Source organism: Ursus americanus, chromosome 14, assembly GCF_024610735.1.
Source record: "Ursus americanus isolate L20-20 chromosome 14, mUrsAme1.1.p, whole genome shotgun sequence".
NCBI lineage: Eukaryota > Metazoa > Chordata > Mammalia > Carnivora > Ursidae > Ursus > Ursus americanus.
In genome coordinates this window covers 28,337,767-28,351,378 of record NC_142140.1, presented here as the reverse complement: position 1 = coordinate 28,351,378, position 13,612 = coordinate 28,337,767, and the positions used below count along the sequence as shown (strand labels likewise).

At 40.7% G+C, this 13,612-nt stretch overlaps 1 protein-coding gene across 7 annotated transcripts in view; it reads left to right on the top strand.

The window, feature by feature from the left end:
- The window catches only part of PTPRG (protein tyrosine phosphatase receptor type G), a 684,348-nt gene that overhangs the window by 636,041 nt on the left and 34,695 nt on the right, over positions 1-13,612 (top strand). For all 7 annotated transcript variants that reach the window (XM_045807508.2, XM_045807506.2, XM_045807511.2 and 4 more), the window contains 2 exons: positions 3,155-3,246; positions 10,237-10,333. In XM_045807508.2, the coding sequence (XP_045663464.2) occupies positions 3,155-3,246; positions 10,237-10,333 (189 nt within the window). The remainder of the gene's footprint in view (positions 1-3,154; positions 3,247-10,236; positions 10,334-13,612) is intronic.

Below are 13,612 nucleotides of genomic sequence, written 5' to 3'. Positions count from 1 at the left end.
CACTAACCTGTAGTTAGTGAAAACCTCTCCCTTTGATTCGAGCTCACATTTTTTTTTTCTTCATCACCACTACACTGGTGACATTTATTCTCACCTGAGTCATCAAATCCATCCTTTTCATGACACTTGGCATCTTCACCATGTAATCCTTGCTCACTCCTGCTGATATTCATCGCTTCTGCAACACAAATGTGCCCTTGGGCGGAGACCATCTCCCTAATGCCTGGCTGAGTCCTGGGTGCTCGGTAAATGCCTCATCCAGTGGTTTCCCATTCACTCTGACCCAGACCACGGCCATTCTCTCTTGACCTTGGGTCTGCGGCCAGCTTCTGCCATTGTCTGGCCTTCGGTTAATCCTTCTGAGCTTATTTTCTCAACTATGAGATGAGTAGGAAAATAGTACCCATCTCGCGGGGTTACTGGGAGGTTTGGAGTAGATGTAATCCACCTAAAGGGCGTGGAGAGTGCCTGGCCCGTGGTTAGTGCTGCTGATGGTCTCTCTGTCCGTTAATGCAACAGATATGTAAGTGAAATGCCATCTTTCACGTGGATGTCCTCTAACACCACGGGGTCTTGCCAGACAAAATCTGACAAGATCAGGTCTACAACACGGTCCTAATTGTTTGGCCTTCTGCTAGTTACAGTCATTTTATAATTATCTGGCTCATGTTGCGAGAAATTTAATGAAGAACTATTTAAGAGGAATAACTATGAGGACTTCTAATTAGTCATAGCCTTATATTCTTCTTCATATTGAGAAAAAAGATTTGTGACCCTTCAGCTTCATTTATCTTGATTGAAAGACAGTGTATTATTGGGTTGCTGGTAGCGGTCCATACCGCGTGCTTATGTGCGTGCATCTGCATGTGTGTGTCTGTCTGCCTGTCTGTCTGCCTGTCTGGTAGTTTTATGATGTTACTGGTGGTGCCTGGAAACCCAGAGGGGTGTGGTTAGACTTCCCTGGATCAAGAAGCTAATTGGAGAGACTAGTGAGTCATGTATTTCCATGATTATCCTACTGAGCTCTGCTGGATTTTTCCAGCATCTAGCCAGGGGGACAGCAGGCAGACTGATTTCTGGACATGTATGGCATTAGCTGGGATATTATACTTGGGCACTTGGCTGAAAAAAATAAATAATAAATTGTTACCCTGAAAACCTTTTTTTTTTTTAATGACTCGAGGTGGGCTTTGGCCTTTAAAATGCCATGTTTTCTGCCTTTTTTGGTTTTTGACTTTGCAGAGTAAAATATCTCTAAAGCTGACGTGTTTTCTTATTTTGAACTAGAGTCTGTATGCGCCATGAATTTATTGGAATTCTAAAATTCTAAGTTATCATGGGATAAATGTTGCCCTCGGCCTATTGCGGTATTAACGATGTCCCGCTCGGAAACAGTGTTGTGTTTGGTTTCTAAATAAGCTGGAACGAAATGCTGCAGTCTGTATACTAAAGTGTTTGCAGGGGTAGGTTGTGTCCCATCTCGCTCATTTTGCCTCTTGTCCAAAGAGGAGTTTCTTTGGGTTAATCTTTTCAAGACTCCCGATTTTGTACCTATTAACCCTTATCTCAACTTCAGATCATTTCTTTGCCACTTGATCTTGATTGTAGGATTTGCTTACTTCTAAACATTGTAGGCGAAGTTGATCAGATAATTTTGGAAATTTTTCTTGAACTGTGCATTCTGCTCAATATTCTGGGGAAACGTTTTGGCTCCGCTTACTTTGTTAATGCTGGTGACATCATTATGGGAGCTATAGATTTCTCGGGCGTGCAGAATGATTGCATATTCATGAACATCTTCAATCCTGAAATATTTGTAAATAACTTGGCAATTTTTTTCATAAGGTGGCCTATTAAAATGATTAGGTCTTTAATTGTCCACACAGAAAGAATTGGTGCTTCCAGAGCGCCATGTATTTGATCAGTAACATTTCTGTGCTGAGCAGTTTGGATTATGAACATGTAAGTCACCTTCCTTAAACAAAGTATAAGAGATGCTATTTTCCGCTTAAGAATGATTCAAGTTTGAAAATGTCAATAGATGCAAAAAGCCACCCTAGAGCTTTGCTCTCTCGAAAGAAAGTAGAGAAGGAATGACATAGTCAATGTTAACTGTCACCAGATGAAGAGAAATCAGATTGTCAGGCCTGGATCTATAACATTCTTGCCAAAGTAGGACCTCATTTACACATACAGATCTTCATACCCTTTGCTAAGAAAAGCATCTGTGGCAGTTTAGATGTTTGTGCGTTTGCCAAAGATCTTTCACTCTGAATAAAGTAAATGTCATGTCTGTTGTTTATCTCAAATTCAGCAGAGTATTTTTAAAGAAATATTTGCGGGGGAGGGTCGAGGGAAGGCGGTTGGGGAGCTCCAGTTCGTGGGGTGTGGCAGTTTTGTGGCCGGTACTCCAGTATCGGACCAGATCTGGAAAAATCCGCCCAAAACACACTTTGGGCTCATGAACTGCAAATATCCTTCTGAAGTGACAACACTACAATAAGTTGGAATGTGGAGTCTTCCTGAATCTATACCTAGTCTGTCAACACCCAAAAAATCCAGTTAATTCAGTCAAACTGATTATTTGGCATCGTGTAGACACAGCTGTCTTGAACTAAAATTTTGAACACTTAAACATAGATGGCATTGTACCCAAGCCAGCTGGTACAATGGCATCTCCCTGTAATTGTGTATAAAGATTGCTGTGACTTCAGAGACTGGAAATAGAACTTCATTGCTCCAAGTTCAAGCAGGACCTCACTGAAGAGCAATTGAAAAAAAAAAATCTTAGGTTGTGATAAAATTTCTTGACAAATAGGTACCCTTAGGAAGTTCAGACTTTCAGTTATTAGTATGATGTGGTAATTTAACTATGTAAATTGCCTTGAATATTAAAAAAAAAAACATGAATTCCCTAGGTACTTAAAAAAAAACAACAACTGTATTTAATCTAGTTTCTAGGCACTCAAAATCCTAGTGAGACAGAAAAGTAGAACACATCCTGAGACTTTTCTTAAGGACATCTACTTCGGGTGATACAGTCCTTCCACTCCCCACAAAAGTCAAACGTCTGTCTTTAATAATCCCTTATCGGTGTCCCTTGTTTTATTGAAGTATATTCTGTGTGACTCTGAATGTCATTTTATCCCCACAGATGACATGGAAGCCATTCCTGTCAAACAGTTTGTTAAACACATTGGTGAGCTCTATTCTAATAACCAGCATGGGTTCTCCGAGGATTTTGAGGTATGTTTCAAAACTGGAAATTAATTTCCAGAAACCCAACTCTTCTTTTATAAGGATTTTTATAAACTTGAAATGAATCCATTCAAGCATAACAAAAAAAAATACTGGAAAAAGTTGGAGAGTGTTCTTTTTTCTTTACACTTCTACTTCTTTTCCCCCAAAAGACTAGGTGAGAGGGGGTGGGTTGCCCATGTCCTGCACATGCGCTTCCAGAAAAGAACAGACTTAGTGGTGGAAGAGAGGCCAGCCCCCAGGTTCTGTCTTCATCGTAATCCTCTCTGGGACAGTGGTAGGGCCCGTGTGTCTGGATCTGCAGTCTGGGGAACGGGGAGCTGGCTCCGTGGGAGGCAGTGTGCTTCCTTCTCCTTGGACCAGTCACTTCCTTTCCGATGGCCCAGCTTCCTCGTTCTTAGAAATGGCACGCCTGTCACTGACATCCCAAAGTTGGGAAAAGGGAATGATGCCCGTCCTTGAGAGTGCCGGCTTACCTGGTAAGCCCCTGCAAAGGCGGATGATGGTGGTTTTCGTGATGATTAATCCTTGGGGAGAAGACGTGCGTGAACACAGCCGTGTGATTTTAAGAGCTGTGGCAAAGGAAACAAGGTAGAGCGCAGCACGCACCGCCCTGCCAGCTCCGGGTTCCCTGCCAGTGCATCAGTGACAGGGTGTCAATGAGGAGCTATTAAACAGACTGCCCTTTTCTTCACTGAGGCGCTTAACTAAGGCACATCTCTGGCAGCAAGAGTTGTGCCGAGGAGGCCAAGTTTTCATGGCAGCTCAGCTGTCTTCTAGCTTTGTGGGTGAGTCGGTGCCTTTCTCTCGCTCATTCTTCCTTTAAAATGGAAATGACGATGGTGCTGCTGAACTGCCCACCTCTTTTCACAAAGTGGGATTCAGGGCTTAAATGGTGTCATGGAAAGGAGGCACAGGGAGAGATGAACACGGGACCCAAAGCCCCCGTCTCTGTGCAAATTCAGAGTCCCCAGAGGCCATCATAAAGGCACTTCTGACAACTGGTTTGAAAGGAAGTCTTTCTGTTAGTTTTTTGTTTTTCTGAGCAAACCAAAGCAGAGGTGGGAGAGAGAAGGGACCCTCTGATTTATTCGGCAAAGTCCTATGTATCATGGGACAAACAAAAACATGTCAGGTATTTAATGTGACTATTAGATGCTTACCAAAAGAGGTGCCCATTCAAGTACGAAGAACATGGTTTAAAGTCAAACATTTTGTATTCATGAGGACAGCAAATGTGTGTGCTGTTGAAGTGATTTAGTTCAATTGACTGTTGGCTGGATGACTGAGCAAGAATATTGAGGCATTTAACAATGTTGATGGTATTCAGGACAAACATTTATCCTCTGGAGAACAGAATTAGATCGGGATGACCAAATGCAACTCCAGTTTCTCAATTATTTACGATTTGAGACCCCGGTGCTATTCATCACAGCTGGTTTTGACACCATTTAATTATTCAAAATAATCAGCTACACCTCTATAAACTCGATCTGACTTAAAATGGGCTTTGCTGCATCAAAATCAAGCCTGTTAACAAATTCTGGGCATCTGCAACCCTGTTTCTATCCTTAAAAAAAAAAAAAGGTGGCTAGAAGCTTTTGTCTCCTATATTGAACTTTTATAGCTTAAGTCTTACTAGCTGGTGGTGAAGGGAGGGGTGCAGGAGGGCAGGGACAAGGGAGGCCTTGTTCTGCGGTTGTCGTTTCACAGTTCCTCCTGGTCTGAAGGTAGAACGTCAGAGCTATTCAGAATAGGAAGACTGTCCTGTCTTCTGAAAAGAACAATAAGGCAGCAACGTAAAGGGAGGAATGAAACAGAACAAGTCCTTAAGATACTGTCCTCTTCTCACTGAGGGAGATTTCGAAGTATTTTACAACAGTAGTGGTATTCGTTTTCGGCAGCTCTGCTAAAAAGGATAACTGGTAGCAGGCTGTTTAAGGAATTATTAAGGCTGTTTTATAAACAAGATAGGAACAGGCTATTAAAAAAGGTCAGGAAAAGAGATTTTTGTGCGATTTAAAGAAAAACAAAACTGGGGCGCCTGGCCAGCTCGGTCGGTGGAGCGTGTGACTCTTGATCTTAGGGTTGTAGGTTTGAGCCCCACGATGGATATAGAGATCACTTAAAAATAAGTAAAAATCTTTAAAAAAAAAAAAAAAAGGATAGGAAAACAAAACAGAACCCTCATTATGGTAGGAGAGTAGTAAAGTCAACCCCAGATTTCCAGATCTTTTTAAGTGCAAGAAGGGTGGCCAGCATTTACTTATTAGCAGGGCACGTGGATTATTTCACTTGTTCCTTGGAACTACCCCACGAGGGGGTGCTAGTCTATGGTTCCCGTTTTACAGATGAGGAAACTTCCTCCATGGAAAAACTGAGGCTTTGGTTGACTCCGTTTTGAAATGACAGAAGTTAGGTTTTTAAGACCAGGCCAACAGACTCAAGCCCACATGTGTAACCTCGAGACCCTCCACGCTCTCATTAAAGTGGTGTCCTGTAGTGACCTGGAGTCAGAAGGAGAAAAAAATACCAAGATTACCAATGATTGTCTAAAACTGATCACGCAGCTGACAAGCCAACAATTGCCTTGGCAAAAAAAGGGGGGGGGCAGGAGAGGAAACAGCTCCCCACCCACTAAAAGTACTGAGAGCCCACTCCATGACCTTTATGGCCTAGAGCCTTCCAGCTAGTTGAGAATCTGACTTATAAAAATCTTAAACAACATCTGCATAGAGGCCTAAAGTTAGTCAAAGAACTCATCTTAAAATTATAAATACTATTTGACAATTGATGTGTGGCCATTAAGAATTGAGAAAAGCAATTCATCTGACAGTTACGGAGTACCTGTTATTCTGTGGACATAATACAAAGTGTAGAGTTGAATTTGAGACCTTGCCTTCAAGGAGTTCAGTCTGGTGGGGGGTGGAGACCAGAGTGGGCAAAGCAAAACACGTGCTCAATACGGATAGAAAGTTCCGGAGGAGGGCAAAGAAGAAGAAAGGCTTCTATACATTTTGATTATTTCACCAGAATTTCTATTTGCCCCATCCTGTTTTAAAGTCTTGGATGGAAGTGAAAAAAAAGAAAATTGGTGAATAGCTGTCATATGTTCAGAACTTTGCTGCTTGGAGGAGAATGAGAAAAACCATTCACTGGTAATTTTGAGTCTTTGGCTAGAGGTGATGCAGCCAGCGTTTTGTCCTTGTCAGATAAATTTTGGAGACTGGTAAGAGCTGGCAACATTATACCTCTAGCAGATTCTGCAGTCACTGGAAATAACATCAATCCTTGTCTCAGGATGGCGTTCGATGACTCTGTTTCCTTGGCTACCTGAGCTGACTTGAACCTCACTCTTCCCCGGCCTCCTCAGTCCTCATCCAGGAGGCTTCCAAAGGCACAGTGCTAGCGTTATCTTTCCAAAGGAGAGGGCTCCGAGGCCGTGTGGGTCGATAGAATTAATAGGCAGCGGTCAGGAGCGTCACAAGTTGGAAGGCTGAGTGCGGAGACGAGGCCAGAGGTCCAACCCCCTTGACAAGATCCTTTGGGGGAATCGCCTCGCTTACAATTAACTCCAGCTGAGCCAAATTTGGGCCAGTTGCTCGTCTTAAATCAGGAGAACAAAGCTTTGTCCACCTGAGCCCATGTGCTCGAGGGATCCGTGGCCACAATCACTTTATGCAAGATGCAGCGTTCCATCGTTGCCATCGACACATAATAGGGTGTCACCAGACCCCAGGGAGGGGGGAGGGTCATGCTGCATGAGATGGCAGCCTGCAAGATGGCAGAAAAGAACTCTGAGTCCCTGTGACAAAATGCCACTTAGGGTCTGAAATGTCTTAAGAACATTTTTAAACCCTTAGCATGAAGAAAACCATAGTTGAGGTTTTTATGAAGAGTGAAGAGACAGCTAGCCAGAATTCACAATAGTGTATGAAAAATAATTGTATTTTACAGACCCACTGCAGGAAATCCTATGGCCTTTTCAAAGGGCACGGAAGTAAAGCTGTTTGGCAATGGGAAGGGAGCTGGTGAAGATAGGGTGGGACCTTGAAAGCCTGGCTAGGGAATCTGGGTTCTAACTAGAGGTTTCTGGGGAAGAGAGTAACAGGGTCAAAGCAGCAGCATTTGAAGACGTTCGGTGTGGCTGCAGTTGGTAGCCTGAGCAGAAGCGGGAAGATGGCATGTCACCAGTATCCAGCAAGGGCCAGCTGTGTGTCAGCCACGAGGCAGAGCACCAGGCCATAGTGACGACCTAAAGTGCTCACCTTTGGGAGCACAGTCCCCGTAACACAGCTGTAGGCTGCCTGAACCCACACACTGAAAGTGTCCATATACTCGCTCTAACACTGGGTCACCTGGTCCTAAGTGGGTTCTTCTCAACTTCTTTGGGAAGCTGAGAAATCTGAAAGATTTGCAGATGTATTTTTTATTCCATCATGATTTCACATCAAGCCACAGAATGGTAGGACAGTAGGTCTCCACGTGCCTTGTCGATAACTTCTCAACTCATTGACCCCAGGCAGCGGGCGATCTCGCCTACTCGGTCTCCCAGAGTGCTGAATATACCAACTTGCGGTGTTTTTGTTTAAGTTTTACTTTATTGTTAAATCTCTTGTTTTCACTTGGCTTTTTTTCTGTGGTTTTGTGCCTGTCGATACTCAGGATACCCATTTTGAGAATTCCAACTCTGTTATATGGACGGTAAAATACGAACAAGCTTAAATCTTACACTGTTTATCAGACTGCCGAATAGGTAACTTGGCTACACACACTCCATCAGCCAGTGTCACTTCGAAGGGTTTTAACACCTATTAAAATCACATTAACTTTGAAATGCCAGTCCTGATGGAGAAAAGCCACTCCAGGATCAGATGATATTACCAGCATCTAAATGAGGCAAACAGTTCTGCAAGGAATTACAGATGACATTATTATCCACAAGACAAAATCAGGAGGCCTTAGGCAAACCCCTCGGGTTCTCATAAAATCAGATTTAACATTATTTATGACTATTCTTTGTTTTCTGTCATTCATATAATTGGAAAAGTGAAATAGAGGCAACAGATCAGACCCACGGTTTTAGATAACAAAGAGTTTGATTGGCCATATTGAATGACTGCTCTAAACAGTGCAGACAGCTGCTCCCAAGGACTCTTGGTCAATTGCATTATATTATAATAGAGGCCTGAGCTCAGTCCATAGCTGGGGTGGTCAGATCCACACAATAGGGAAAAAAAATCAATCAACCAAGTGAATCTCAAGCTAAAATACGGAAAGCTATCATCTCTTAACACAAGATGCTTTAGCAACCCAGTATGCCAAAGTATGACCTTCAAAACCCAGAAACAAAAGGATGTCAGCTTATTTCAGGAATTTATGTATAGATTGAATTAATGTCTTCCAGAATACAAATCTGTTTTCAAAGGATTTCTGCCCCTGAAACTATTCAAAGGTGTATGCCTCAGGCGTTCAAGGCAATTCTAAAAGGCCAGTACCCCCACGTACTTTGAGTAGAGGTAGCATTGCTTATGTTTTTGGAGATGTTAAGATATCAGACTCATCACATGATGCCTACCCTTTATCTCACTTTAGAAAAAAGAACCAAAGGCAGCCTGAAACCCCTTTAAACCAACATTTGTGAAACCATAGGTTATAAACCATTTTAGAAGAGAAAATAGAGTTTATCACATTTAGTAAACGTAACAAGAGTAAGAATTGTGAAACACACACTTTCCCCAAGAGGTGTGTTGAATTAATACCTGTGGATTTTTTTTTTCTTTCTTTTTTTAATGGACAACTGGGAAGGTCTGCAATTATGAAAAATTGAACATACCACTTCCAAGAATCAGGGGTTCATGAGTATGGTCTCTTTGCATGGGTTGTGACCCTTTGTTTTTAGACTTTAAATTATTTGATTACAGTGAGTTGGTTCCTCCATGGAGAGAAGAGAGGGACCCCTCACTGGGAAGTACTTTGTGAATATAAAAGACAACCAGTTCCTCGTTTTCATTATTCCTAATGTGAATGTTATGGAAAGCATCCATAATTGCTATGCACCTCCTTGGCGGGGGGGGGGGGGGGTCTACATGCACCTAAACTCTTACATCTGTTACGTGTAAAATATTTCTCTCCTGATAATTTTCTGTCACTTGCTCCTGCTCTTTGTAGCAGCTGTGCACTGCTAATGACTTCCCTTATTAGTTAATTCCGGTACTTTCTTGGGTTTGAACCATACACCGTAGAAAAATTTGACTTTACAGCAACCTTGTATTACGCTAATGCATGATGTTTACATTCGTGGCAAAGGTAGCTGAAGAGTTGCCTCCTAAAGGAGAATTTAAATGAAACTGGAGTTCACAAATAATTCATCAAATCTCTATATATTTGGGCCACACAGGACAGGTCACTGGGCTAATACAGTAGCGTCACTTCCGGACGGAGTGTAATCAACTTGCACTGATAGTTATAAAAGGAGCTATATGGTCTATAAGCATATTGCAAATGATGGCGGAGATTCTACTCTTGCCTGGAAAATTCTTGTTCATCCTTTAAAACTCAAATGACCTTCCTGAAGCCTTCCTCTGTGCTCCCACCACAGTTTCTTGAGGACTCTTTTCTATTAACCACATTTGACTGTCATTGTCTCTTGGCATGTTTTCCTACCCCATCAGGCTGTGACATATTCAAAGACAGATACGATGTTTTGTAATCCCTATGCCTAGGTCACAGGCTGGAATGAAGTAGATGATTGATGAATTAGTAAAAACGGAAATCCTTTTATCTTCTTCACATCCTTCCTACATGAACATGTCAATTATTTCTGAAGTTGAGTTTGGGGAGGTAATGGGGAGGCCGCAGCTAGGGAGCAAGTAAATACTTCATGCTTTTGGATATATAGTTCCTTTCTTCCTACACCCTTGCTAGACATTGAAAGTGTGTCTAAAATTTTTGAAATTTTGATTTTTTTTTCACCAGGAAGTCCAGCGCTGTACTGCCGATATGAACATCACCGCAGAACATTCCAATCATCCAGATAACAAGCACAAAAACAGATACATAAACATTTTAGCATGTAAGTAATAAACTTTAAACTATCTTCAACTGTGAGGAAATTAAATCTTCATGCTGGGGATGAGCAGAAAGCCAAGCAATCAGGAATGCCAAGAGAGAATTACACTCACCAGTTAACCTCTCGTTAGCCCATCTTCAACAGTGGATAGGAAGAAGTGGGGACATTTACAGCCCCCTGAGTCTTTCATTAAGCTGTCAGGTCTCTACCTAAGAATAAGGTGGTTGGAAGAAATGTTCTGAGCTTCATGGTTCTCTTGTGAAGTGGCTTCATACCAGACGCTGGGAACCAAAGTTTGAATGTCCTGTGGCTCTCTTGACATTGCTTTTAAGTGGGGAGAGCCAAGATTTTAAATAAAATAAAGAATACTGAAAATGGATCAATAAACTGAATTTCTAAGACTAGGTAGTGTACCTTCAGTGGGCTATACCTTCAGGGATGGAGGCACCAGTCCTTGGGGCCCATGCATTTTGTCCTTTCTACCATCTTTCCAAGGTCTGGAGTACTCTGGCGTTTGGGAAGCAAACAAGTAAGCATTCTTCTTATAGAACCTTACGGGAATACTCTAGGAACACAGTCTTCTTCTGGCTATAGTGCTACTTCTTATAGACACTGGGGGTTTGGGTCACTGGCAGATAATATATGCTTTGATACTAAAGGCAGAGGCACACATGTTTATGGTTAGCATACACTACGGTAAGGAACACATTCCATAGAATTTTATAGTGCATTAAATTGAACCATTTAAATTTGAATGCTACTGTAGATAAACCTTTTTATAATGCTTTAGTGAGATAAAAATCACATACCATATGAAATTCACCCATTTAAAGTTAATTTATATTTAAATGGGAATTTAAATATAAACTGAATTGCAGTGTTTTTTAGTATATTCGCAGTTGTACAACCATCACCACTACCTAATTTTAGAACATTTTCAGCACCCCAACAAGAAACCCCATACCCATTAGCAGTCATTCCCAATTCCTCCTTTTCCCTAACCCCTAGAAACCACTTACTTTTCTATTTCTATGTATTTGCCTATTCTGAACATTTCATATAAATGGAATCCTAGACTATGTGGCCTTTTGTGTCTGGGTCTGTTCCACTTAGCATGATGTTTTCAAGATGCATCCATGTCGTCTCTTAGATTGGTATTTCATTCCTTTTTATGGCTGAAAAATACTCCACAGTATGGATATGCCACATTGTGTTTATTCATTCATCATTTGATGGACATTTGGGTTGTTTCTACTTTTTGGCTATTATGAATAATGCTGCTATGAACATTTGTGCAGACATATATTTTCAATTCTCTTGGATATATACTTGGGAATAGAATAGCTAGGTCATATGGTAACTCTATGTTTAACATTTTGAAGAACTGCCATACTGTTTTCCAAAGTGGCTGCACTGTTTTACATTCCCACGAGCAATATATGAGAGTCCCAGTGTCCATATTCTCATCAACACTTGTTACTTTTATATATCTACCTCTATAGATAGACATATATATATATATATATATATATATATATATATATATATATATATATATATATATATATAAAATAGCTTTGCTAATGGGTGTGAAGTGGTATCTCATTGCCATTTTAATTTGCATTTCACTAATGATTAGTAATGTTGAGCATCTTTTCATGTATTTATTGGCCATTTGTAGATCTTCTTTGGGAAAATAACTATTCAGATTCTTTGCCCATTTTTAAATGAGATTACTTATCTTTTTGTTGCTGAGTTGTAGGAGTTCTTTATACATTCTGGAAACGAATCCCTTATACAGATAAACATTTGACAAATATTTTCTCCCATTCTGTGCATGGTCTTCTCACTTTCTTGATGGTGTCCTTTGAAGCATAAATTATTTTAATTTTGGTGAAACATAATTTTTCTTTTGTTGCCTGTGGTTTTGGTGTCATATCTAAGAAACCACTGCGTAATCCAAGATCATGAAGATTTACACCTTTGTTTTTGTCAGAGTTTTATGGTTTTAGCTTTTACATTTAGGTCTTTTATCCAAATAACTCTTATATATGTGAGGCAGAGTCGAAGTGTATTCTTTTGCCTGTTGATAGCCAGTTGTCCTACACTATTTGTAGAAAAGACTCTTCTTTCCCCCACTGAATTGTCTTAGTGCCCTTATTGAAAATCAACTGACCACGAATGTCAGGGTTTATTTCTAGACTCTCAGTTCTCTTCCATTGATCTATAGGTCTATCCTTAGACCAGTATTGCTTCATCTTAATGACAGAGTATAGCTTTGTAGTATATTTTGAACTCTGGAAACTGTGAATGCTCCAACTTTGTTCTTCTTTTTCAAGATTGTTTTGGTTATTCTGGGCCCCTTGTGTTTCCTTATCAGTTTTAGGATCAACTTTTCTATTACTGCAAAAGATGTAGCTGGGATTTTGATAGGCACTGCATTGACTCTGTGGATTAATCTTAACAGTACTGTCTTCCATCCATGAAGATGGGATGTCTTCCCACATTTATGAGGTCATCTTTTATTTCTTCAAATGATGTTTTATAGTTTGCATTGTGTTACACTTCTTTGGTTGAATTTAAGCATTCTTTTTGATGCTATGGTAAATGGAATTGTTTACTTAATTTTGAGATCTTCCATTGTGTATAGAAATACAATTGTTGTTTTTTTTTTTTTAACATTGATCATGTATCCTACAACCTTGGCTGAACTCATTTATTCTAATAATTATTTTCTGTGGATTCCTTAGAATTTTTATATACAAGATAATGTCACCTACTAATAGAGTTTTACTACTAACTCTAAAGTTTTAAAAGGACCACAAGTCATTTTTGAATAAGAGTATTGGTTCCACTTATGTGAGAGAATGAAGAGGTAACAAATGGAACGAGGAAGAGTCAAACTTTACTTTTCTCTCCAGTCTTTGAATGGATGGACTCTGACAGTATTTGTTGGCCAAATCAGTCAAGGCTCACCTTGCTGAGATTATATAAGGATGTGTCCATCTATATACCTCATTTCTAACCATGTAAGTCAGGCAGGGATACATACACATGTGTTCCTTGAGTATATCCACACATAGCATTCTCTCCACCGTGGCAGTCCTTACTTTGGTGACCTCAGTGCTTGGCTGAAAGTATGTGGTAAAAAAGAGGGAGGAAATCAAAGCAGTGTCTGCGTGATACGCCCAAGGGTCATGGTGTTGCCTGGAAAGTGTACCATCTGTGGTTTGATATGGTTGTACTCTCACCACATCATTTATGGTTTCACTGTCACAAATT